The sequence below is a fragment of the Apodemus sylvaticus genome, chromosome 20, assembly GCF_947179515.1.
Source record: "Apodemus sylvaticus chromosome 20, mApoSyl1.1, whole genome shotgun sequence".
Taxonomy (NCBI): Eukaryota; Metazoa; Chordata; class Mammalia; order Rodentia; family Muridae; genus Apodemus; species Apodemus sylvaticus.
Window position 1 is genome coordinate 48,329,520 of NC_067491.1, and position 26,750 is coordinate 48,356,269.

General features: G+C 44.0%; 1 protein-coding gene across 1 annotated transcript in view; it reads left to right on the top strand.

Moving 5' to 3' along the window:
- The window catches only part of Stab2 (stabilin 2), a 181,219-nt gene that overhangs the window by 6,048 nt on the left and 148,421 nt on the right, over positions 1-26,750 (top strand). The window contains exons 2-5 of the mRNA XM_052165556.1: positions 104-237; positions 6,631-6,746; positions 19,525-19,610; positions 21,006-21,075. Of these exons, the coding sequence (XP_052021516.1) occupies positions 104-237; positions 6,631-6,746; positions 19,525-19,610; positions 21,006-21,075 (406 nt within the window). The remainder of the gene's footprint in view (positions 1-103; positions 238-6,630; positions 6,747-19,524; positions 19,611-21,005; positions 21,076-26,750) is intronic.

Below are 26,750 nucleotides of genomic sequence, written 5' to 3' on the forward strand. Positions count from 1 at the left end.
CGAATAGATAAGACTGAAAGCAGCAAGCCAGAGAAGTAGCCGTACCCGATATTTTGCAAGGTTCTGATAACAGGAGCTGGTGTTCTTTGCTATATTTGCACAGGCAAAGAGATGCGATAAGAAGTCTACTCTAACCATGAGAACAGAGTGCCAATCCTGCTCGGTTAACTTCGCAGTCAAGTGTCCAGACGGCTACATCAAGATTACCAATGGCTCTGTCGGGGTTCGAGATTGCAGGTACTCCTTATAATGAGATACATGTGCCCATGTTTTGGTGCCCCAAGAATTGTGACTCCACATCAGAGCATCCTGTCTCAAACACTGCAAAGCAATTCCAGGATTTATCTCTTTCTCTAAGACCATACTTAGAGTAACTCACAATCTATGGATTTGAGTGTAAATCCTTATTATTGACTAACATTTTAATACAAAATTGTCTTGTACATAAGCATTCTCTTCCTCTTCCCCTTCTCTTTTTTTTAATTTGGAGTCTTGTTTCATTTGAAAATGGTTCTAGAACTGGGGAGACGGTTCATTGGATAAGTGACCATGAGAACCAGAGGGCAAAGTCCAGGACCCACTTCAGTGTAGTTTCATGTGCCTATGACCCAGCATTGGGAGCCAGAGAAAGATGGGGATCTCTGGCCTGCCAACCTAGCCCAAATGGCAAGTTCCTAGGTCAGTGAGAAACCCTGTCTCACAGGACCAAAGTGACAGAGGAAGACACCTAACATTCCGCCCTAGCCTCTGTTTACCAGCATAAATCAGCATAAATGTGTATACCTACACACTCATGTTCATACAACACACACAAGATAGATAGAGAGACAGACAGATAGATAGATAGATAGATAGATAGATAGATAGATAGATAGATAGATAGAAAGAAAGAAAGAAACAGGGTTCTAATTTGAACATGTTTAAAAAAACTATAGTTTGCCTTGGCTACATAGCAAGATTCTGTCTCAAAAACAAAAAATCAGTTTGTTAAGCCTTGGTTCTGGTGTTTATTTTTCTAATAAGCTGTGGTGCGTACTAGTACTACGAGGGAGAACCCAAAGAGGTAGGAGAGAAAAACTGTTAACATTGTTGGATTACATTCTTGTAATTACATTACCTTCTTGAACTGTAACTGAAGTGTATCAATCCAGGACAAGGTTTTTGAGCTTAAAGGGCTCACCCTGAGAGACGCTCGGGGCTGCACTGGGATCTTGACCAACCAACCAGCAAAGACTTTCTATTATCGGTTGTTCTATTTTATTATTATTTCATTTTCTGTCCATTGGTATTCTGCCTGCATGTATGTCTGTGTGGGGTCTGTATTACATTCTAGAAGGTCACCTAAGAGCCAGAACTTTCATAATTCAAGGCTGGTCCTGTCAAAGGGGGACAATTGGGTCTGCACATCCGCTACAGGTTCAGCCAGGAGGTCCAAGGGCAAATGCAAGTTTGCATTTATTCAGCTAGAAATGAAACATCATTCAATAAGTTAGTTTTGAATTTATGCATTATGCATATGTATACATGTTTGTTTGTAGGTATTTGTGTGTGTGTGTTTCTGTGTATGTGTCTGTATGTGTGTATGTGTGTGCTCATTCAATGTGTGTAGGCCAGAGAGTGACACTGGGTATCAATCACTGTCTAACTTATGTTTTTAGACAAGGCCTGTCAGTGAAGCTGGAGCTCTCTGGAATAAGGAGTCGCTGGCCAGAGAGCTCCAGGAAGCCTCCCATGTCTGTTCCTCAGGTGTTGTGGTTACAGGAGGGCACCACTGTGCCCAGCTCTGTATGTGGGTAGTGGGCACCCAGACTCAGTTCCTCACACTCACAGAGCAGACACCTGAGCAGCTGAGGCACTTTCCAGCCTAAGTGAGTTCATTTTTGAAATCAATAGTGAGAAATTACTGCAATTTTAACATGAATGAAATGAAACCTTAATGTTGTATAGCAATATTTTACATATACATTTGCCTAGTCTGATCACATCGTACTATAAAGCCACAGCTTCCCAATATTAACTGGTCTAGAATTAGCAAGTATATGCATGAATTAACCAATTAATTAATCGATTAACCTGAGTGAAAGCATGTTTGCAATGACTCATTTCCTATTAAGATTATATCAAAGTTCAAGGCTAAAATCAGATGGCATCTTACTAAAGAATGTTTTTGTATTCTTTTGATAAGGGTCAAGATGAGTACTTGACTGCACACAAGTGCTGCTGCTACTACTACTACTACTACTACACACACACACACACACACACACACTAAAAATTTTCATCGATGCTATTTATTTTAGGATTGAAAACTGATCTGTTGTTCATTTACGCTAAAAACCAATGGGTTTTTTCTTTTGTTCATTTTATTTTGTATTGTATTTTTGATGGGGTGTTTTGGAAGATAATTTTATAATTATATTTATGTACAGAAAACTTAGTGTACATTTAACCCAGTTAGTGGCGAGTTCTTTAGCCTTTGCCTTTTCCAGCTTGGCCATGCGAGCCACAGACTTAGGACCCAGGATGTTTCCTCCCCAGTGGTGGCAGATCGCATCATATCTGTCATTATAATTGTCTTAATTATAATTAAGTCTTAATTATAATTGTCTTAATAGCTTCCACCAGCTTAGCCAGAGCGCCCTTGTCTTCCGAGTTAATCTGTGTGAAGTGGTGCATGTCTTCCTGTGGCCCAGGCGCCTCAACCTGGCCTTTCCTTTGACGATGCAGTAGGGCATGCCCAACTTTCGACACAGAGCAGGCAGGAAAACCACCAGCTCAGCGGGGTCTACACCCTGGGCAATCACCCCCCCCCCCCCCCCCGGCTGAGCCTTCTTGCTCTCCACCAAGGTGGTGACTGTGTTGACTCCTGCTCGGAGGACAGGTGGTCTCTTAGTTGGGATGTCCCCTTTGCCAGCAACTTTCTTCTCAGCACCGGCCAGTAACCTTTGCTTCTTCTCCTGCTTTGTCCCTGGCCTGTCCTTGTGGGCAAGCTTAAGCAGCTGAGTAGCTGTTCGCCTGTCCAGAGCCTGGGTGAGCTGGTTAATGGCCGGAGGGACTTTGAGCCGCTTCACAGAGGATGGCTCTTTGCTGCTGCAGCCTGATGTCGCGGGGCCATTTGACAAAGCGTGTTAGGTCTCTTTTGGGCTGGATGACCTTCCCAATGCCAAAGTTCTTGGGCCTTTTCTCAAACAAAGGATTGACCACCTTCTTGGCCTCCTGTTTCTTGACTACGGCGGGGGCTGGGGAAACCTTCTTCCCCCCTTGGTTTTCTTTCCTTTGGGCATTTTGCTCCGCTGGAGGAGAGAGCTATTTTTGATGTTTTAAGAAATCACTTTATGGAGATCTGATGACCATATTAAAGCTGAACATATTTAATGCCCACAATTCAATGCACTTCGAGATCAGTACACCAGGATCTCCCCCATAAGCACACCAATCCGTCCATCTGTTTCACTCCATCCTCTCTCTCTTTCTCTCTCTCATGAGAACACTAACTTACAGTCTCCCATCTTTGCAAACTGTACACATACATTTTAAGCTGATGTCACTTAGCCATAGGCATAGACTTTGTGATAGATTTCTAGAACTTATCTGTCTTATATAACCAGAACTTGGCACCGGTTGGCAAATAGCTCACTGCCCCCTCACATCATTCCTTAAGACCATTTTGTCTTGTTTTTTTTAATTTATTGATATATTTATTTACATTTCAAATGATTTCCCCTTTTCTGGACCCCCACTCCCCGAAAGTTTTAACCATACGCTTATCTGAGCTTCCTCAGCAAAGTAGGATAATGTAGTATTTGCTGTTTTGCATTTGACGTCTTTCTCCCAATATGCTACCCTCCAGTTAATCCACATTGCATACAAACTGCATAGTCTCAGAGCCGGAGATGGGGCTCAACAATTAACAACACCAGCTGCTCTTCCAGAGGGATCCAGGTTCAAGTCCCAGCACCCATATGGTGGTTCACAACTGTGTGTAACTCCAGTCCCTGTTCCAGGCTCTGATGGCTTCTTCTGGCCTTTGGGCACACAATGCACAGAGAACTCACACAAATAAAAAAATAAATAAATAAAGTAAAAACAAAAATTCAAAACTCACATTGCATGGTCTCCTGGTGTAAGGTTAAATAATATCCATTGCATATGCAATATTCAATATTCTTTGTGGCATGGTTTTTCTCTATCCATTCAACCATCAGTTAAAACTTAGTATGTTTCCCTGTTGTTGTGACTATTGTGAATAATGCTACAGTTGGCATGGAAATGTATATACATACACATACACACACATATACACATACACACACCTATACTTATACCTATACCTATACCTATACATATACATATATTCCATTGACTCTATTCTCAGGTATAGGTTGATGGGTCATATGATAGCTTTTTTTAATATTCTGAAGAGCTGTTCTCACAGCAGCTGCACAGACAGGTATTCCTATCAACATTGATCTGATCTCCTTACTCCACACCCACCAGCATATACTAGAGCACTTTAGATAAAACTCTTCTAATGACTGTGAAAGCAGTGTCACTGTGCTCTCAGTTCATGACTTCTGGGTTATAGACACATGTTCATGCGTCTGTGGACTTCTTTTATATCTTCGGAGAACTTAGACCCTTCATTTCCACTGTGAGTTCCCTCTGCCCCCCCATCCTGCAGAGCTGCCCTTTTTGATATTCTCAGCCTTCAGACAGTAGCTCAGTGCTGTCCTTAACTGTCTACAAAGCAGATGTCTTTCTTGTTAGTCAGCTGCAGCTCAGAAACTGCTCTAGAAGAACTTGTCCCCATACTGATCTTTTTGTATTCATTTTTATTTTATGTGTATGGGTATGTCCGTGCACCCTATGCTAGCAGTATCTGCAGAGACCAGAAGACAGTGTCAGATTCCCTGGAACTAGAGTTACAGATGGTTGTGAGCCACACTGTGGGTGCTGGGAATTTAACCAGGATCCTCTGTCTGGAAAAGCAACAAGTGCTCTGAACCACTGAGTTATCTTTCCAACACACACACACACACACACACACACACACACACGTAATTTTTAACAACAGCACAGTTGAACAATGAAAGAGACTGTATTTATCAAAGATGGTGTCCACTCTGAAGTATTACTCTAGAACGAGCCAGACCACAGAGATAGTCATAGGCACAAGCCTCCTGTAGCAAGCCTCCATAGAGCTGTGTTCTAGAGCTGTACCTCATTTGATGGTAGAAATTGTTCTGAGGGAGGTGCCAGAGTATCTCCTCCATACATGATACAGTACATGGTGCTGACTACATTGTAGCATCCCAGGGGCAGAATTTCTTTACAGAACTGGTGAGTGTACTGATCTGAAAAGAAGAGGTTTGTTTCAAACCCGCCAATCTTGTGCATCGTGTAAGTCATTACCCATCCTTTCTTGCACTGGCTACAAAAATGCTCAGTGACAGTTCAGGCTTACTTCTAGACTCTCCCAAGACGTATTATCGCCATTCATTCCATTGAATAACTTCTGATATCACTGTGTCTGCTGATTAGTTTTTGTCACCGGTAGAGGAACCTCGGAGGAGAGAACCTCAGCCAAGACCCGTTAGCCTACAAACAGGTCTAGGGGGCGTGTTCTTGACTGATGATTGATGTGGTAGGGCCCAACCCACTGCAGGTAATACCGCCCCTGGACAGGAGGTCCTGAGTTATATAAGAAAGCAGACTGAGCAAGGCAGTAAGTAGCATTGCTCCATGGTCCCTGCTTCAGCCCCTGATATAATTTCCCTCAGTAATGGACTGGGGCATGTAAGTATCAGCCAAATAGACCCTCTGTGCTTTGGACCAGGTTGTTTATATCGTAGCAATAGAAGCAAACTAGAACAGCTTTTATTTTCGTTGTTTCTCAGCTTCATTTGGCCATCTGTAACAAGGAAAGGTGATTCATGATTAAGCTTATTCTACCTAACAAGCCAAGCAATATATATTTAATGTATATTTATTTAATATATACTTATTTATCAATAATAAATATATTTTATATATATTAAAAACCTATCTTATAATCTAGGGCTCACACCAGTAAGATGGTTGCATGAGTAAAAGTGCCCAAAGCTTAATGACCTGAGTTTGAGTCTAGCAACCTATATAAAGATGGAAGGAAAGAAGCAACCAGACAAAGCGATCCTCTGACCGCCATAGGCATTCATGCTATAGTAGATGCAACACACACACACACACACACACACACATCATATACCTATAACAATAAATAGATAATAAAAATAAAATCTGGTAGATAATAAAATAATACACATATAATATATGTGTATTTTTTCAATTGTATCTTTTTATGACGTAAAAAGATCTTTTTTTGTTCTTTCAACCCCTCCTTTAAAAAAAAAGATCTTTCTTTTGTTCTTTCAGCACCTCCTTTTTTCATTGGCTCTTACTATATAGCCTAGGCTGGCCTAAATTTGCTTTGCATGCTGGGTTGGCCTCGAAATCATGATTCTCCTGCCTCAGCCTATCTATTTTATTATCTAAAATAGATAATAAAAACTATTAACTATTATCTAGTTATACCACCTAGTAACTCTACTTTAATGGTCATAGGTTAACAGCTTCTCTTTATTTTTCAAGGTATTCGCTTGGCATCCAGTCATACGTTCTGGCTATCCCTGGATGCCGTCACATATGTAAGAAGGATTACATACAACCTCAATGCTGTCCAGGACACTGGGGCCCAGACTGCATGGGTAAGTGACAAAAATCTTCGCATTTTTGAAATGTGCTTCTCTAGACCCCATCCCACAGAAATATAACAGGAAGGAAGAATGGGAGGGTGATTCTCTAGAACTCTGTGTTACATCTATATGTAGATACATCTCTTTTCCCATCAGTTTTTATACAGGAATCTGCTTGCTACAGTTAATGATCTCTCTTCAAAAGAATTCCTTGGATCCAAGCCTACTGGCACATTCTTATAGACCCAGGACTCAGGAGGCTGAGGCAGGAGAATCATGATTTCGAGGCCAACACGGCCTGCAAAGCAAATTTAGGCCAGCCTATGCTATATAGCAAGAGCCAATGAAAAAAGGAGGGGTTGAACGAAGAAAAGAAAGATCTTTTTAAGTCATACAAAGATACAATTGAAATAATACACATGTATTATATACATGTGTATCAAGGAGAGCTTGTGTGTGGGGGGGGGGGGTAGGCGCGCGCGCGTGTGTGAAAAGATAATGTGCAAAGAAAGAACAAAGATATATGTGGGCCATTTATAACCCCACACACAACTTTCTAAAGAATAAACTCCATTACAACAACTAAAAAAACTGATATAATTTTCTTATCCATTCCAAAAATAACCATAACTTTGTCAGTGTGGTGGCTTTAATCCCAGTACTGGAGAGGCGTGATTCTCCTGCCTCAGCCTGCATAGGGATGCCTCAGACTCTTCATCATCTGATATCATTTTTTAATATTCCCATTTAGACTAGAAGAACCAGAGATTTGAAGGGCATATCTTTCCATCTTCCCTTTGGTATGCTAAGTGATATGCCAGGCACCAAAGGTTACTATATTTTCATCTTGTCCTCTACCTAGAGCTTTTCAAGGATGTTTTTAACTCATTCTTGGTGTCTTTGCTTCCTAGCCAATGCCCAGAGTGTGTTTCTTGCCCTAGAAGATGAAGCTTTGGGGTTTAGACATCCTAGCTATTCTTTCTATTAATTGCTCCAGATTTACTCCATATTCTGATTTCATTAATGTGGCAGTGACAAAATACTATGACGACAAAGCAACTTATAGAGGAGGGGAAGGGATTTATTTCATCTTATAATTCCAGATTACGTCCCTCATTGTGGGGAAGTCAGGAGAGTATCTTCAATTAGTTCATTAAACACGCAGTCGCGAGCAGAAAGGAAACAGTATGTGCAGGCTCACTCGCTCACTTGTTTGCTTGCATTCAGTCTGCTTTCTCCTTTAGAGAGAGGAGAAATGCTCTCCTTTTAGAAAGTCCAGGATCCCTGGCCTAGGGAATAGTGCTGCCCATAGTGAGCTAGCGGGGTCACCCCACATTGATTAAGACAATGTCCCCTGGCAGACAAAGCCAAAGACCAACTCAATGTAGACACTCCCCCTCTGAAGCTCTCTTCCCAGGTGGTTCTAGGTTGTCTAGTTGCAATCGTAGCTAACCATCACACATGCCCACTGACACTGCATACCTCTATGGCTCTAGTATATCAGATTCGAGTGCTCAACTTAGTTATCTTTAGAGTGGCCCCCACGCTTTCCTAGTTCAAGGGTAGCTTTGGGGATCAAATTTATCCATGGCTGCATCCACTTCTCACAGCCTTCCTATTAGACCAGAGTGTTTTCATTTGCTTTTCTCTTTTAACCTCATAAAAACTAATGTGATGATGCAGCTATTGACCTGGCACAGCATAGACAAGAAAAAAAGCCTTGAGGCATATTAGGAAAACTAGCGTGTCCAACAGAAAGAGTAGCCGACCGTGTCCAGACTGCATGAGAACAATTTTCAAGAGGCAGATCTCCTGTGATAAAGGGCAGGTGAGATGGCACCTTTCTCTGAGACCCTTATTTAGCGTGGGCATCATCTAAAACTGGAGCTGCCAGCAGGACTCACATCTTCAGCAGGCTGTCACCACCATGCTATGCCCCGGGTGCTGGCAAACAGGTCAAGGTCCTCCCTCAGCACCAGAAGTGCTAAACAATATTTATTTGAATGCTCAGACAGTTCCTCAGAGCAGGCCCATGGCCAGAGAGGTAAAACATGAAAAATGGACGCCTGACATCAATTCTGTTCACTAGTGAGGCCAATGGGAACTTCCCTTTATCTTCATCATCCAAACATGCCAAGTGTCACAAGGGCTTCCTTCCTTCCTCTCAGGAAGAAGATAAACCCTTTCCTTGGTTACTTGTTTTACCTCAGTTTGTGGCCGTGACAAGTTTGGTCTTCACTTTACAATTCCGCCAGGACAGGGCCAGCTGCTGACACAGGTCTATCCCTCTATTCAGAGGAAGCACACTCCCAGCCTCCCTAGGACCTTGTGTTGGAGGCAGATGGGACACCCACTTCCTTTGTAGGACAATAAACATGCCTGTCAGCAGTGTCTCTGGCTCGCTGTGAGATGTATTTTTATAATGCCAGATTCTGGATACAAGCGAACAATCCTGAAAAATTCAGAGAACACCAATAGCAAAATGAAAAAGAAAAAAAAATTACCCATCATCTTCTAAAAATAAGATGCATCCTCACTGAGGGGGCAGAAATAGCTTCCTAAGAGAAGAAAGATGTTTTTACTTCAGTTTAATCTGACTCATCCTAATTAAAATCACTGCTACTTTTTTCAAACGTGCTTAACAGAGAAACCTATTTTTAACTAATCACATTTGAACCAAGTTTTGCTCTGCAGCACAGGCTGTTTCCAGAGCTTAGTATGTATCCCAGGCTAGCCTCTAAGTCCTGGCAAAAGTCTTGCCTCTGATTCCAGACTGGTCAGGTGACAGACAGGCACCATCACCTCCGGTGCATGTGAATATCATACTTGAGATGAAACCAACTGTTTTTCATTTACATATCCCTTTTCTTTATAGCTAGTCCTGAATGGCTTTGTACAACGACACAAGAGTGTGCAAAAAACTGTCACACATACTAAAGCTTAGTTGTGATCCTAGCAATCCATTTTGAAGAGCAATGGCCTTTTAAAGAGTTAGTTAGTTAGTTAGTTAGCTAGTAAGCTAGTAAGTTGGTTAGGTGGGTAGGTAGGCAGGTAGATAGGTTGTTGTGTATGTGTGTTTGCTGGTTAGAATTTATCCACGCCACATGCATGTAGGTACCCTCAGAGGCCAGAAGGGGGCGTTGGATGCCCCTGGAACTGGAGTTACAGATAGTTGTAAACTACCAGATGTGGGTTCTGAGAGCAGAACCCGGGTCCTCTCCAGGAGCCACCAAGTCACCTCTTCAGGCCCCAAAGGAGAAACTGTCTCATGTCTCCCTTTCCAGATCAGCGTTGCTGAAGTCCACGAGACCGGGTTTTGTGATGTTTTGTTTACATTCTTGCCATGCACTTTACAAAATACAGAATGGATCTGTGAACCAAAAGCCATTCTGTCCTGCCAGTTTGTGTGTGCTTTGAGGGGTAGATAATGCTGAGCTCACATGAGAGACTTAGCTCACGTGTTTCCCGGGCAGAGAGATGCCTGGAATATCGGGGTATGTTTTCTGCTAGCACTGTGCAGTGAGCTAAGGTTGCCTGGACTAGGTGACCTCTCAAAAGATAAGGCTCCAGGGAGCCCCTCCTGCCTCTTTGCTGGCAGGAAATGAATTATCTTATTTTAAAGCAACACACCAGCTTGTGATGTGCTGACAGCTTAAGATATGTGTGGAAAGCCTTGACCCAGAGGCCACCCACCAGTGGTGACCTAAGGGAACCGTGATAATGACCTAAAATAGTCTCATCAGCTACTTTGGCCTCACAAGGCACCACAAGTGTCCCCCTGAAGCAGACTCTGATTGCTCAGTTCTGCTACCCACACTCTGGGGTGATCTCAGATGTGGAAAATAAATGTTCAGTTGTACTTTGATTTCTTTTATTTTAAAACCAATTAAGTAGTTTTCATGTATTACTAAAAAATCCCGCTTAGGCCATAAAGGGAGGACCCTCTCCACCCCCATATTCCTGTTAGCCTTTTCCAAAAGCCCCTTCTGGGATTAGCCAGCCTATAAAAGGAAACCATTTATTGATCACCTACTATATGCTGCACATAATCACACATAGGCCAATGCTAATCACATTGCCTGTGACCCTCTAAGTCACAGGTGATTAAGAGGGACTGACACAGAAACAGATGTGAGAAGTCAGTTGTACAGGGACCCCAATGAGGATCCTAGGGCTATGCAGACACTGACAGTTGCCCCATTTGCCCCCTGTTCTATATCTAATTGCTTCCAAAAGGCCCCACACCCTGGTACCATCACACGGGAATCAAGCTTCAACACAGAAATCTGTAGGGGACACTTCACCTAACAATAAGTTTTCAAACTGGTGACTCATATGTTGGGTCAGGAAAAGGAGTGTCCAGTTTCCTACATAGTCGTTGTTGTGAGGGCTTCAGGAAAACCCCTAGGGACAGACATTGCCAGCAAGTCTCCGTGCACAGCTGCAGGCCAACAGGAGAATGGCCGTGAGCCACTCACTTCAAAGATGGACGCTCATCAAGGTTCCACCTTAGAAATAAGCCTCGCCAGTCCCTCCATCTGACTAAATGTCATTTTGCTTTCTCTTGAAAACACAAAGAGCTGCCATTGCCAGCTTAGAAAGTAATAACTAAGAACTCACCGGCATTAAATGCATCAATCGGCTGAACCGGTGACTTGTAAAAATCCGTACTCTAGGGGGAAAAGGGGCAACCATGCAGAGAAGCCGTCACAGACTACAGTCAGAGCCAGCGGGAATCCTTCCCTGGGACACCCATGGCTGCGTGACTTTGTTACCTTACCCCTTTGTGCCTCAGTTTCCCGTTAGGGGTCTGGGGGCATTGCATTACCAAAAGAGTACAGGCAATGGGCCTGTCTTTCTGTTATGGGTCTAGAAGGAAAGAAAGAATGATGATGATGATGATGATGATGATGATGATAACAATAGGCCAGGGCTGGGACTGTGGATCAGAATCAGAGGGCTTCCTAGAAACATAAATAATAGCTGATAGGTAGATAGATATAGATGATTGATAATGGTAGATAGATAGATAGATAGATAGATAGATAGATAGATAGATAGATAGATAGATAGATAATAAGTAGGTATGTTGATCGATCGATCAATCGATTGGTTGATTGGTTGATTGATTGATTGATAGTGATGGATTGATGATATGTATCAGGGGCATCATCAAATAGAAGCAGATGAACAAAGAAAACTTTTAAAAAGCAACATTTGGCCCTGGCTGGCACAGCTCTGGTTTGCTGATTGGTTATTTAAACCCTGAGCAAACTCTTCCCGGACTCTCAGCCTGAGGTGCAGTGAGACCACAGCGTGTAATGTGTAAGGATACAGAGACACCCTTCAAAGTCCACGTCTGGGCTAGGGCAGTCAGGTGGTACAGTGTGTGTCCCATGTGAACAGGGCCTTGGGATGGATCCACTGCCCTACAACAAATAAATCCGTCTGACTCTTAGACCTGCTTTCATGCCAGTGGGTATAAACTATAGACAAAGACACGGCTGTGTTCTAAAGAGAAGAAAGATCATGACTTAAAAGAACATGGCTGTCTTCTCCTAACCTGACACTGAGGCACTCAGCAGCTCTAACGGACATTTCACCCAGGTATCCTTCAGCCATAATCTACCTATAGTAAAAGTTTGTCCTAGTAGGATATGGTTATTTAGGCTTTTTAAAAAGCATTTAAGTACAGGCCACTGTAGCTGGCCAAGAGCTCAGACAACAAACCCTTCACCTGCCACACAGGACATGACAGGAACATGGTAAATGAATAGGGTTTGACCGAAGGAAGACACGGGCTGAAATGCCTTTTTGGCACTGTATTCATTAAAGAATTCAATACATTTTTCTTAAGCATTCAAAAAATAAAAAATAAAAAAAAAACTTTCCTTGCTCGCTTTTCTTCTTCTTCTTCTTCTTCTTCTTCTTCTTCTTCTTCTTCTTCTTCTTCTTCTTCTTCTTCTTCTTCCTCTTCCTCTTCCTCTTCTTTTTCTTTTTCTTCCCCCTCCTCCTTCTCCACTTCGTCCTCTTCTTCTTTTCTTCTTTTTCTTCTCCTCTTCTTCCTTTTCTGTCTCTGTCTCTCTGTCTCTCTCTCTGTCTCTCTGTGTGTATGTGTGTGCATGGTGTGTGCACACAGGTACAGGTGTATGAAGTCAAGACCACCTTAACGTCAGCCCCTGCCTTTCACAGAGTTTGAGAGTCCCCTGTGTGTTGTCACACACACCATTCTGTCGTAGGTGACCCCTGGCTTTTGAGTCTTCGCCTGTCTCTGCCTCCCATGTTGCTGTAGGAGGGCTGGGATTGCAGGTGCATGTTCCTCAGTCCATGTTTATTGTGGGGTCTGAGAATCCAAGCCCAAGTCCTTATGTTTGCATAGGAAGTGCTCCACCCTTAAGCCGTCCCCTGGATAAGCCTGGATAAGCCTGGCTTCTTTCATTTAGTACAATGCGCTCTAGATCAGGACAGTCGCTCACTCCCCACGGTTCTTCACAGTGACATTCAGGGTTATTTCCAGTCTAGGACGATTAAGGATAAGGATTCTGTGGACATTTAGGTAACGAGGTTTTTTTTTTTTTTTTTTTGAGAACATAATTTTTCTTTCACTTAAATAAATACCTAGAAATAGGAGAGCTGAGTTATATGTTGAATGTATAAAAAAATAAATAAATAAAAATAAAAACTTCCAAACCACTTTCTAAAGTAGCTGATCATTTTTCCTTTTTGATTTTTCTTTTATTTGTTTGTTTGTTTTGTTGTTGTTGTTGTTGTTGTTGTTGTATGTGAGCACACGTGTGCTGTGGCATGTATGGGGACAATTTGGGGGATGGGGGAGTAGATTCTCTCCTTCCAGCACACGGGTCATGGCAATTGAATTCAAGATCATGAGATTTGGCATTCCCAACCTCTCAGCCGCCTCTCCAGCCATCCTACCGTTTTGTTGTTGTTTTTTGTTTCTTTTTTTCAATATGTATGAGGGATTTTTTTGTTGGAGATCCATAATTAAAACAGATATAAATATTTTTTAATTTATTTAACTATTCAAAGGAGTATGGAATAAGCGTTTTTATTATTTTAATTTACATCTTGAATGTGCTTATTTCATTTTTATAACATCCCCATTTATCCAAACAGTTTTCTCCAAAATAAATCAAAATGTTCCCACTCAGTGAACACACTTGCCAAGTCTCACAGCAGAGAGAGCACAGAGTCTGAGCAGACCCCTAAGATCCTAGCAGCTCACGGGAAGTCACAAGTCAGACCCAAAGTTGGTGACCTGAGACTTGGTTACTTCCTAATGATAACCTTTGATCTGTCTTCCTTTTTTGTATAGCTACAGATAGGTAGTGGTATTTTGAGACTAACCTTTCAACATTTCATAGATAGTAGATAATTCTCACCAATGCTCACTGTTGTAGGTCATCAGAGATTTTCCTGTCTAGACACAAAGATTAAATAGGCATCTGCCTATAACAATTCCTCTTATCTGCCTTCCTGGGTGGACAGAATCTTAGAAAGACATCAGCTCACCAAATAATTGAGATTCAAAACCATTCTTGGCTACCAGTGCATTACAAATGTTATTGCTTGCTGGAATGAGGTAACATGTCCAGTGAGGCTGTCTCAGGCCTCAGACTCCTGTATCTATCTGAACACCTTTGGGGTCACTTTTTCTCTATAGTTAAATTTGGAGAGTTCTTTAAATAAGTTAGACACAGGCTGTTTATTGGATTTGTGAGTCACACACACTTCCTCATGGTCCATGTCTTCCTCTGTGCCCTCTAAACAACGCCTTTGCCAGGCGAGGCCAGGGGAAAGGTTTTTCTTCTACAAATAGTGTTCCTTGCATCAAGCCTAGGAATCTTTGGCTCACCTAGCATTGCACAGGATTTCTTCTAGGAGCTTCACAGTTTTAGGTTTTAAATTTAGGTCATGTTAGTCTTTATGTCTGGGCAAAGATATGGATCAAGGCTAATTTCCAATAATTTCAGCAACCTTTGTGGGAGATGTTGTTTTTTGGTTTGTTGACTCCAAGTGTGTGTGTGTGTGTGTGTGTGTGTGTGTGTGCGTACATGCCTGCCTACATGTACAGGATATCGTGTAACCAAGGCTGGCCTCAAACTCAGCTTGTAGCTGAGAATCACCTGGAACTCCTGATCCTACTAAATCTACTCCTGACACAAGAGCTATCACATCCAGCTCCAGCAGCATTCCTTCAAAAGATTCTCAGTTTGTTGTGCTGCTTTGGGGGGAGTCTAGAAAACAGTTAACCATACGTGTGCCGCTTTTCTGGACTCAGAGGGGCATGTCTGGCCCTTCCCCACGACAGTGCTACACCGATTATCTGGCTAAGGGGTAAAATTACTCTCTGTCACTCTCCTGACTTATGGAAACTGAGTAGTGCGTATCCTCCGACTCAGACACTGTCAATGCCATTTTGGTTACTCCAGTAACTTTGCCATTCCATACAGGTCTGTTTGTTGATGTCTACCAGAACATTATGTTAGGATTTCATAGGTGCTTTCTTGCCTCTATACATCTTTGAATCCCATTGTGATCAGAAAGCAATCTTAATATGATTTCAGTCTCTCCAAATTTGTGAAGAGTTGTTTTAGAAACCCTGAGCCTAAACAGATCCCCAAATATCACCTCTCTTGGAAAATGTTTCTTTTGTTCTTAAAAAAGACTGGGGTGGGGGAGACTAGATCGCAGGCCTGCTGATCTAGTTCCGGCACTTTACTACACTGTGCTATAAGCCACCTATGCAACACCAGAAGCTTGGCCTTAACCAGCCATTTTTTAAGCTCCTAACAATGATGACATTTTCCATTCCTTTGTCTGTCTCTGGATCTCTGTCCTCTCTTTGCTTCTTCCTGGCCAATTACATTTCCCTTTCAGCTTTCATATAGCTGAAAAAAATCTTCATTATGTCATTATTCTTGACATATATTGTTTTAGGTGGTATTCCAGATCATTTCTGTTCTCTTAAAGATAAACGAGCCACTGTCCTCTAGGTGGAACAGAGTCCAACCAGGGAGCTGTCGTCATGGTAACTGGACTCTCTTATCACTATGTGTTGGCTTTGCCTGCCTGTGAGATGTTCTTGTCATCGGTTTTAAGTGTGTGGCGGTGTGCGATTTCCATCGCTGTTACCTTTCTTCCCGACTCTTTGCATGCTGGGAACTGGACGTTCAGCATCTCTGTCAGGTTTGGGAAATGCTGACTCTAAATTTCAACGTCTTTTCTCCTTCCCCCTTGACGTTGTCACAAAGCTCACTCATGTTCTCATAGTATATCCAGAATCTTCTTTGTGTCTGTACTGTTTGCCTGTAGACTGAACATTTGTCAGTGTCCGGGCAGCCATAAATCGGGTGCAGTGTGTTTCGACTCAAATGCTTCCACAAGTAAACTTCCAGCTTGGGTTTTATGTGCATCTCACCCTAATGCACTCTTCCTTGCTGCCCTCCTGAATATATGGAATAGAATTATAATTTTTTCAGTCTCCGCGTGACACGTGTGTCCTCTCCGCTGAGTTTAATTAACCAGTTTTTCTCTTCACTATATATGCCTCGTTAGTTTTAACTGAATTCAAATATTGTAAATTTTATTTTGGTGTGTGTGTGTGTGTGTGTGTGTGTGTGTTGTGTGCCACAGTGAGAATGTGAGGCTCAGAGAACAACTTGCAGGAATCAGTTCTCTCCCTCCACCATGCTGGTTCTGGGAGTCAAACAGAGGTCCTTAAGCTTGGAGGCAAGCACCTCACCAGGCACTATGCGTGCATTAAGTTTTCCTTGCAGGCTTTGCCTCTGATGAATCTCTTGCATCCTTAGTTCTATCTTAGTTGTTTTGGGGGGACATAGGCTTATCCCAGACTAGGAGGGGATTTATGTAATTTACAAAGTGTCCGATGCATACACACAGACACACACAGGCTTTCCTGGCTTAATAAATCTCTGCCCTCTCTCTCCCTGTCCCCTCCATCTTCCCTGTCAGCTGCTCTCCTTCAGGGCAAAGGTTAAAAGCTTTAGCAAAACTCTCCATTTATAATCTGGCCATCCCTGTCCATTGAGGCCAGATGTAAACCAAACTGTCCTCTCAAAATCAGGCTGTTTGGAATAAATTTTTCAAGTATCCAGTAGTGGGAGCTGTGGGCACCAGGCTTCCTACAAGTCCTCCTCAGCTGGCTTATAGGGTTGAGCCCGCCTCAGGCTGACACCCAACCCTCTCCTCCCCACAGAGACAGGTGTGTGTGCTCCCCTCTCATTCATTTTTTTCCCTTTCCTCATTTTTTTCCCTGAGTGTCATTAACCGTTACCAGGCCAATCCTAAGGAAAGAAAATGTCACAATATTTTCCCAGAGTTGTAGGAACTTGGATTTAGTGCCACTTAGCTTTCCAGCCCCAGGAGCACCCAGCTAACGTGATGGCACGAAACTGAATCTCAGAGACAGACAGGGCTATGCCGAGGGAAGAAAGGTACACGGCCGCAAAGCTCGACCAGCGATTCAAATGCAATTGAACACACCTTTTGTGTTCCATTTGAGAAGTTTTCATACCAACACCTTGTTTTCAAAAGTGACTGACTATCAACATAGCCATGAATAGGGTGGCTTCTTGTCCCCTCACCTTGCAAACACCCCTGTCATCCGTGTGTTGATCCTGTGCCTGTCCGGTTGCTTGATGAGGGTCCATCACAGTCACATACAGAACAAAACAGATCTCCAGAGCATCTGCCAATCTTTGAAGACTGGCTTTGCCACTATGGTAGGAAGCCTAGATTCCAAATGTGCACACCTTTAATGCAACCTTCTAAAATCCAAGGCTAGCCCGGGCTACATAATGAGTTCTGGGACAACCAGAGGTACACAGCAAGTCTCTATCTATCTTAAAAAAAAAAAAAAAAAAAAACCAACAAAAAATGCAAATATGTCAGCCACTTATATTTTGAATAGGAGGGGTCAGAGGAAAAAATGCTGCACATTGGACAAGTCATGCCTCATCCCCAGTGCATCTACAAATTGCCAGCTATTTCTTAAGGGACCAACAGACTGAGAGAACCACCAGTGTCATTCAGAGAACAGCCTTCCTCTGTGCTTAGAAGTCACCTCATCTAAGAAATGCTTCTATGGTCTGAATAGTTACGCCCTGCCCCGGGTATCCACTTGGTTTGTTTCTATAACAAAGCACCTGAGGCGCCTAACTTTATAAAGAAGAGAAGCTTATTTCGCTGACAGATCTGGAGTTGAGGCATAGAGCTCTCAGAGAGAGATAGGTGTGGGAAACCCGCTGACTAAGGTCTAAGTCTACCACTGACCAGATAATCTTTAGGGGCTTAGCATGTAATGGAGACTCCCTTCATTAGCAGGGCTTCTCCTTCTCTGATTTTGTCTGGGGAATTCTAAGCCCTGATATACACCTCTACCTGAGGAATCATGTAACCTCAATTAGATTACAGGATCAATTTCCTTTCCCCTGATAAAACCCGTTCTGCTAGCACCTGATATTCCTGAAATTCTTCCCCATGCTAATGAGACATCCGGTGTCCTAAGCCCCCAGCCAATGATCTTTGCCCATCCTGGGTGTTCCGACGACCCTCACTTCCCACAAACTCTATAAGCCTTGAATCACCCTAAGTAAAGTTGATCTGCCTCCTGATAGCTGGTCCGGGTGTGGTCATTCACCCTATGCACTCACAGGGTTTCCAAACCCCGGTAGCCATCTCTGCCCACACTGCCCTTGGGGGCTGTTTTGGTCCACGATCCACAAGAGCAGGGAGACCCACAGAAAGGAAGCCAGGGGCAAAGGTCAGCCTTTTATAGCAACTCCTTAGAAGAACACACCAGGATCTTAACCAAATGTACCTTGAAGTCTGAAGGTAGATAGTGAAAACTCACCCACTTAACATTAAGCCCATGACAACATAGCTTACACACACACACAAAGGAAGACCAAGCAATACATAACAGGAAAGGGAATTCATCCTCAGGGTAGTCATACCTTAAACTTCTGTCACTTGCTACCATTTTAAATTCTGACTGGTTGGGACATTGTCCCAACTGGGTTCCTAGATAAATGCCCCTCTGTCTCACTATGTATGCAGTAATTTATGGTAGTTTGTTGACTGAATGGAAAATCCTCTAGTGAAGATGGGTCACAGCTCTAGTTCAACAGAAGTGCAAAATGCATACTTGTTTGCAAGCAGCTCTGGGTGAAATCTGACTTCCGTTTGCTCGCCTTAGGCACATCATGGGGGACTAGAGAGATGGCTCAGTGGTTAAGGGCACTGGCTGCTCTTCTGGAGGATGTGGGTTCGACTCCTAGCACCCACATGGCAGCTCACATCTGTCTACGGCTCCAGATCCAGGGGATCCGGCATCCTTACAGTCATTCAGCGAGGCACTTACAAATAATTAAAATAAAATTTAAAAAAAATAAGTACATCATGGAATGGGTCAAATCGCCAACCCAATGCACCTCATAAGCCACACCCTTGCTGCGCCCAAGTTCAAATCCCAGTGCCCCTGCAATTCCCCCAACCCCTGCAAGTGCTCTAGCAAAAAGCTACTCCTCCTGACCTTAGTTTTTCAAGACAGGGTCTTGTTATAAACTCATGATGGCCTTGAACTCACTGGGTAGCCCAGGCTGGCCTCCAGCTTGTGGTCAGACCCATAGGGCCTTCGACTGATTTTCGTCTCTGGCAACTAACATGCTAAGTGGCTGGCTGCATCTTGTAGCATGCATTTGCTCCATCTAGAAGGAATGGATTAATCTGGTCTGTTTGATCGTTCCAGAGTGCCCAGGAGGAGCAAGGACACCGTGCAATGGGAGGGGCATTTGTGACGAAGGCATGGAAGGAACCGGAAGCTGCTCCTGCCGGGTAAGTTCAGAGAACTGCTCCTCCCGGAAGTGCTGCCTCCCCGTCCCACCTGCTGATTTATCATAATTACAAACCACTGACAAAGAGAAGCCTCTAAGAGTAACAGTGTTGAAAGATGAATTCTCCATGTGCAACAAGATCATCTCTCACTCTTATACCCACTGGTAAAACCTGAAGACAGCTCTATGGAATAACCCTCTTTAAAGACATAAAATAGGAGCTGGAGAGATGGCTCAGTGGTTAAGAGCACTGACTGCTCTTCCAAAGGTCCTGAGTTCAAATCCCAGCAACCACATGGTGGCTCACAACCATCAGTAATGAGATCTGACTCCCTTTTCTGGTATGTCTGAAGATAGTTATAGTGTACTTACATATAATAAATAAGTCTTTTTTAAAAAGACATAAAATGGGGTCACATATCTAAAGCTATCTTATGATGACATATAAGGGTATAAAGTTGTCACTTCTTGCTGTTGTTAGTAATCATCTCTACTACTAGACTACTAGACCACCTTTGGGGCTCTGCTCCCCACCCTGGACCAACCAAGGGCATGTGGCCATTGAAGAAATTCTTTATCTAACACAAGGGATTCTTGTCTATTTCAAACTGTAGAATTTTAAACACAGGTCCTTCTGGTAGGAATTGAGTTCAGCTGCCTTCAGAACGGAACTGGAAGTGGTTTTGTTTCATCCTTCGGTGAAACTACAGTGGGTCTGTGGGCTCTTATTGTCTGTTTATAGCATTGGGTCAACAGACAGCTCTCTATCGGGCTCTGGAACATTAGCCAAAGGGGGGAAAAAAACTACCTTGGTGTTTTTGTGGAATCACTAAAAGTGGAGGTGGGGGTGTCTCTGACTCTTTAGCCTGCTCTTGGGACCCTTTTCCTCCTACTGTTTGCCTCATCCAGCCTGGATATGAGGGTTTACGCCTAGTCTTACTGTATCTTGTTAAGCCATGTTTGGTTGATAACACTGGGAAGGCCTGTTCTTTTCTTAAGGGAAACTGAGAAGCAGTGGATCTGTGGAAGAGGGGAGGTTAGAGACTGGGAGGACTGGGAGGTTAGGGACAGGGAGGACTGGGAGGTTAGGGACTGGGAGGACTGGGAGGTTAGGGACTGGGAGGACTGGAGGGAAGAAAACTGTGGTCAAGATATATTTTTAAAATTTTAATTAAATAAAATTTTTAAAACTCATGTTTTAAACAAAATTCATGTGTGTGTATTATGACATACATGAAGACTTCAAGGGCCTCAGGAGAGAAAGTCCCAGAGGAAAGACATATTTGAGAAGCAAATACTGGCCAGATGGCCACTGAGGTGCCCAGAGGCTTTCTGGATAGCATAGGAGTCACCTGGGGTGACCTTGGGTCTGACATCATCCACCCGTGTCTTGCAGGCAGGGTTTCGTGGGACAGCCTGTGAAACCTGTGCTGCTGACAACGTTTTTGGGCCCAACTGTTCAGCAGGTGAGTCTGATTTTTGTTCACTTAAAGCATCGGGAGGGTTTAGGAATCTCCAGAGATGGTTACTTTGATTCTTAACAGTGGTTTTAGATTTCTAGCCTCCAGAAATGTATGGATTTGTGTCTTAGCTTTCTGTGGCTGTAACAAAGAACATGAACCTGGAGCTTTAGTGAGAGAGAAGGTTGGTGCGACTCAGTTTGGGGGCAGAAAGTGTGTATGTGCCACATTTTCTCTATCCACCCATGTTGATGGACTGCTAGGTTGGTTCCACATCCTCGCTACAGAGAGTAGAGCTGCAGTAAACACAGATATGCAAGTGTCTCTGCGGCAGGACATGGAGTCCTTTGGGACGATGCCTGGGAGAGGTATAGCCGGGCTATATGGGACATCTAGCAAATGGTTTTGGTTTTGGTTTTGGTTTTCAAGAAAGTCTATAAACACATATAGACATTCAGCCCCATAAGTTCTTTGCCATGTTTTGTAATACATTTCACCTACAGCAGACAGAGGCATCCTCGTTCTGATCCATGGATTGTTCTGTTGTGGTTGTTTTGTTTTTACTTATTCACTTCACATCTGGCTTACCGCCCCTCCTCCTGGTCACTCTCCCACAATCCTTCCCCATCCCCCTCCCCCTTCTCCTCTGAGTAGGTGGGGACCCCGCCTTGGAATTCCCCCACCCTGGCACATCAATTCTGTGGGGTTAGCCACATCCTCACCCACTAAAGCCAGACAAGGCAGCCCAGCTAGAACATATCCCACAGACAAGTAACAACTTTTGGGATAGCCCCGGCTCCAATTGTCCAGGACCCACATGAAGACCAAGATTTACATCTGCTACATATGTATGGGAAGGCCTAGGTCCAGCCCGTATGTGTTCTTTGGATGGTGGCTCAGTCCCTAATAGCCCCAAGGGTACAGGTTAGTTGATTCTGTTTAACTTCCTGTAGAGTTCCTACCCCTTTCAGGGCCTGCAATGCTCCCAACTCTTCCAAAAAAGTCCCCAAGCTCCATTCACTGTTTGGCTGTGGGTGTCTACATCCATCTGAGTGAGCGCTAGGTGGACTCTCTCAGAGGACAGCCATGCTAGACTCCTGTCTGCACACATAACAGAATATCATTAATAGTGTCAGGGATTGGTGTTTGCCCATGGGATGGGTCTCAAGTTGGGCCGGTCATTGGTTGGTCATTCCCTCAGTCTCTGCTCCATCGCCGTCCCTGTATTTCTTCTAGACAGCATAAATTTTGAGTCAAAAGTTTTATGGGTGGATTGGCATCCCAATTGCTCTGCTGAAGTTCCTGCCTGGCAACAGGAGGTGGCCGCTTCAGATTCCATATCCCCAAGGCTGTGAGTCACAGTTAAGGTCACCCTCATTGGTTCTTGGGTGCCTCCTCTATCCCATGTCTCTGTTAAATCCTGAAGATGCCCCCCACCTCCTCACCTCCATCAATTGCAGATTTCCACTCATTCTCATGGTCATGTAGCCTTCTCTCCTGTCCTTCCCCTCATCTGATCCTGAATCCTCCATTCCTTTCCTCATCCCCTCTCCCACCCAGTTCCCTCTCTCCATCTGCCTCTGATGAGTGAGATTCAAGCATCCTTACTTGGGTCTTCCTTCTTGTTTAGCTTCTTTGGGTCTGTGGGGTGTAGCATGGGTATTCTGCATTTTATGGCTAATATCCACTTATCAGTGAGTACATAGCATGCATGTCCTTTGGGGTCTGAGTTACCTCACTCAGGATGCTATTCTTAAGCAAACCATCCATTTGCCTGCAAATTCATAATGTCTTTTAATAACTAAATAGTGTTCTCTTATATTAGATGTACCACATTATATTAGTGTCATGGGTATTCTGTATTTTATGACTAATATCCACTTATCAGTGAGTACATACCATGCATGCCCTTTTGAGGACTGGGCTGCCTCATTCAGGATGATATTCTCAAGTTCCACCCATGGGGTTGTTGAAGACAAGAGTTCGGTGTATTTTCTCTTTAGTAACTTGTATAGACTTGACTGCCTGGGAAGTGCAGCCATGGTTAGCCAGATGAACAAATGCATGTGTGAATGAGTGAATGACCCCACTCTCCTGACCCAGAAGCACAGGTTTATGAGGTAACAGATAAAAGGGTTAGAGCCAAGGCTTAGACCCTGACAGAGCTCTTGCTCCAGGGTTGCTAACTGCAACAGCTAGATAAATGTGTAAAACATGTTGTCTGTGCATGTCTTACCTATACAAGCATCTCTAGGGCGTGCCTCCCGAGACAGCCTCTGATGATGTTAGGCTGCCGTTGATATTCCCATCACTAGTTTCTCCTGATCCTTAATGTTCCTCCACGCTTGGCTCCACAAAGACTATTCCACAGAAGCACTACCAGACACGAGTTGAAACCATGTCTTGGTATTCCACGTGTTTTTTTTTTTTTAATGCTTACACTGCTTTAAAGGATAGCAGCTAAACTTTAACCCACTGACTAGAAATGACACATTTGTATAACCTTCTGCGTGGCTCCTTCCCTACCACGATCAACTAGACATTAAACTGTATAAACTAGACAAACACTGACTCGGGAAGGGAAGAAGCAGGCACCCAGCAGCCCGGAAAAGCTGAGAGCTTGTGTGGGAATGAAAAGCTAGGATGGAGGTAAACCACATAACCTCCGTAGTACTGAACACTGGGGGCCGATAAACACAGGCATGGCGGAAATCCCAAACATTTCCAAGTGAAAAGGGATGTGCTTCCTGTTTGTGTCACAGACAAAGCAAAGGCCGAGCAGATGAAGATGGCTTGGACCCCAATTGTTTTTAGTAAATGAAAATTTATACATGTATTTATTTAAATGAATAAAACGTATTATTTACTCTTATTACATTTTTTAAATTTAGTGTGTGTGTGTATGTGTGTGTGTGTGTACACACTTATGTGTGTGCATGCCACAGTACATATGTGGAGGTCAGAGGACAAACTGCTGAGGTCTGTTCTTTCCTTCTGGGGATAGAACCCAGGCTTGGCCTCAAGCACCTTAACCTGCCGAGCCATCCTGCTGACCCCAAACTCTAACTTGTTAAGAGAATTAAGCCTAAAACGAGACCCAGGGGAAAGTTCTTCAAGTTCTAGATTTCAATAGAACTTCCTGTGATATTTTCCATATGCACCCAGCCTAGTATCCACAAGCCACATGTGGGCCCTTGAGCTCCTGAAATGAAGCTAAAACGTCTGAGGAACTAAATTTCAAATTTTAGTTCACTACTGAATTTAAGTAGAAATAGCCAAAGGTGGCCGGTGAGTCTCATATTGGACAGAATATCTCCACACATCATGGATAATCTTCATACAGCATGGATAAGAGAGCAGCTAGTGAATTCAGACTGGCCTGAGACTTGAACCAACTTCAAATACTGTGTGACTTAGGGTAGCTAGCCTTCCTCATTAAACAGGACTGTTATCTACTTCCACGGGGTGACAACACAGCCAGGATCTTGGTGTGTCTGTGGAAGCACACATTGAGTGGGCAAAGGAATAAGCAAATCATTGCCACTGGTCATTCTCCATGGGCAAGACCCAAGGACTCAAACTCTTCCAGCCAGATGGCCCCTGGATGCTGGCCTTGTCTCGCCCACTGCAGTGCTGTCCAGCAAGCAGGCAGCACTCCTGGCACAGCTATATTGGGTGTCATCTTTTTTCTTTTAAGATTGATTAATTGATTGATTGATTGATTGATTGATTGATTGATTGATTTAATGTGAGTACACAGTAGCCGCCTTCAGACTCACCAGAAGAGGGCGTCAGATCCCATTACAGTTGCTTGTGAGCCACCATGTGGTTGCTGGGAATTGAACTCAGGACCTCCAGCAGACAGTGCTCTTAACCGCTGAGCCATCTCTGCAGCCTGGTGTCATCTATTTTTAATGCTGACATTTCCCTGCCGCCAGGATGCTCCCTTACCAGGCTGTTTATAGGTCAGAGATGATACAGAGCTTTGTCAGCCAGCCAGTGCCTTCATCTTTGCTGCCAGCCAGGGCCAGAGCTACTCAGTGTCTTGTTCTTGTGGAAAGCTCAATGCAAAACCCACTTTCTCTGTATAACCCCCTAAATCAACCCACATCCGTGTATTGTTGGCGACACCCTACTGTGCCTGGCAGGGTACAAAAGAGTTTCCCACCCACAATCTCAAATCCCCAGTAGGCCTTGCTGAACTAACAGGGGGGAGCACTAGGCTGTGTGACTATTATAGAAGCAGAGGATTTAACTGAGGTGTCTGAACCCTGGTGAGCATGCACTCTGCATTTGACACTAAACAGGTAATGAGCATCTCTGCATGATCAGTGAGGTCCCTGTTCCCAAGGAGCTGGAAATACGATTAATGATCATGATGGATTTTACAGGATTCCATAAGGACACGGGAGAGAGAGAGATGCTCTGGCCATGTCACGGGGGGCCATCCACCATCCCTGTGGCTGAAATGGCCAAGGTTTTAACTACTTTAAAAGTCACGCACCACCCAAGTTTCACATTTCTCTAGAGGTGTGCCAAGACCAATTCACACTGCCCACCAAGGGCTTTAGGTGACCAGCTGGGAACCCCTTGGCCCCTTGCTTCTCTCCTTCCCAAGGACACTTTCTTGGCAGTGTCACAGGCTTCAGAGGCTGCCTGTGCCTGCCAGTTAACCCAGTGCAGAGAGACAGGACACCACAGGAGGCTGATGCCAAAGCTGTTGGGGCTCCCGGCACAGGGCTGGGAGAATAATCTTAACAAGTACAGTGCTTGCTAGCATGTGGGACCATTCAGTCTTCCCGCTAGACCCCACCCCCACGTCACCACCATCTTCCGCTGGGTGCGTGGAAATACGGAACACTAGTCGTCACCTTGTCCCAAGGGTCTGGCTTCTCTGCTGCTTTGTGACCTCCTTGAAATGAGATATTATTACTAGTCGCTTGCGTTTGCATGCTGCGTGCCTGCTGCTGGGTAGAAACTGGGTGAATATTGTTTAATTGAATTGACTGGCATCCTTTCTATTAAATTCTACGTAAGAATCCTTTTTGTCAAGACCCCAACTCACTCCAGTCGGTCTTTACTCAACCTGAGTCTTCGCTAGAGCTCGCCTCTTCCAAATGCTGAAGCCATCAGTAGGCACTGAAATGCTTTGCTAACTCGGGAAAAAAAAAAAGACAACCAGGACCTAAGAATGGCCTTGACAAATCCAAGTGACCAGTAAAGGCCAGCGCGGGTCCAGCCTTGGGCAAGGAGAGAAAGGGACATACCTCAGAGGCAAACTTTAACAAGAAAAGAAATGACTCCATGAAGATAAGTCAGCATGTTAACTTTTTAGGGCCGATGTAACAAGGCAGCTCACACTGGACAACTCGTCCCGCAAACTTAAAGTTCAGACGTAAGGTGTTGGCAGAGTCGACCCCGTTTAACATTTTTCTCCATCCCTGCTGGAGCCAAGGAGCAAGGGTCTGCTTTGGGATTCCTGGGATGTCACCATAGAAGTGAACTGTCCTTAAAGGATGAGGAGAACCCCACCTGCCACACCAAAGGGATGTAGAGAAACCAGCATACAGTGTGCACGAGTGCAGCACACACAGGTGCATGAGGACACACTGTGTGCATGAGTGCCGGACACACAGGTGCATGAGGACACACTGTGTGCATGAGTGTAGGACACATAGGTG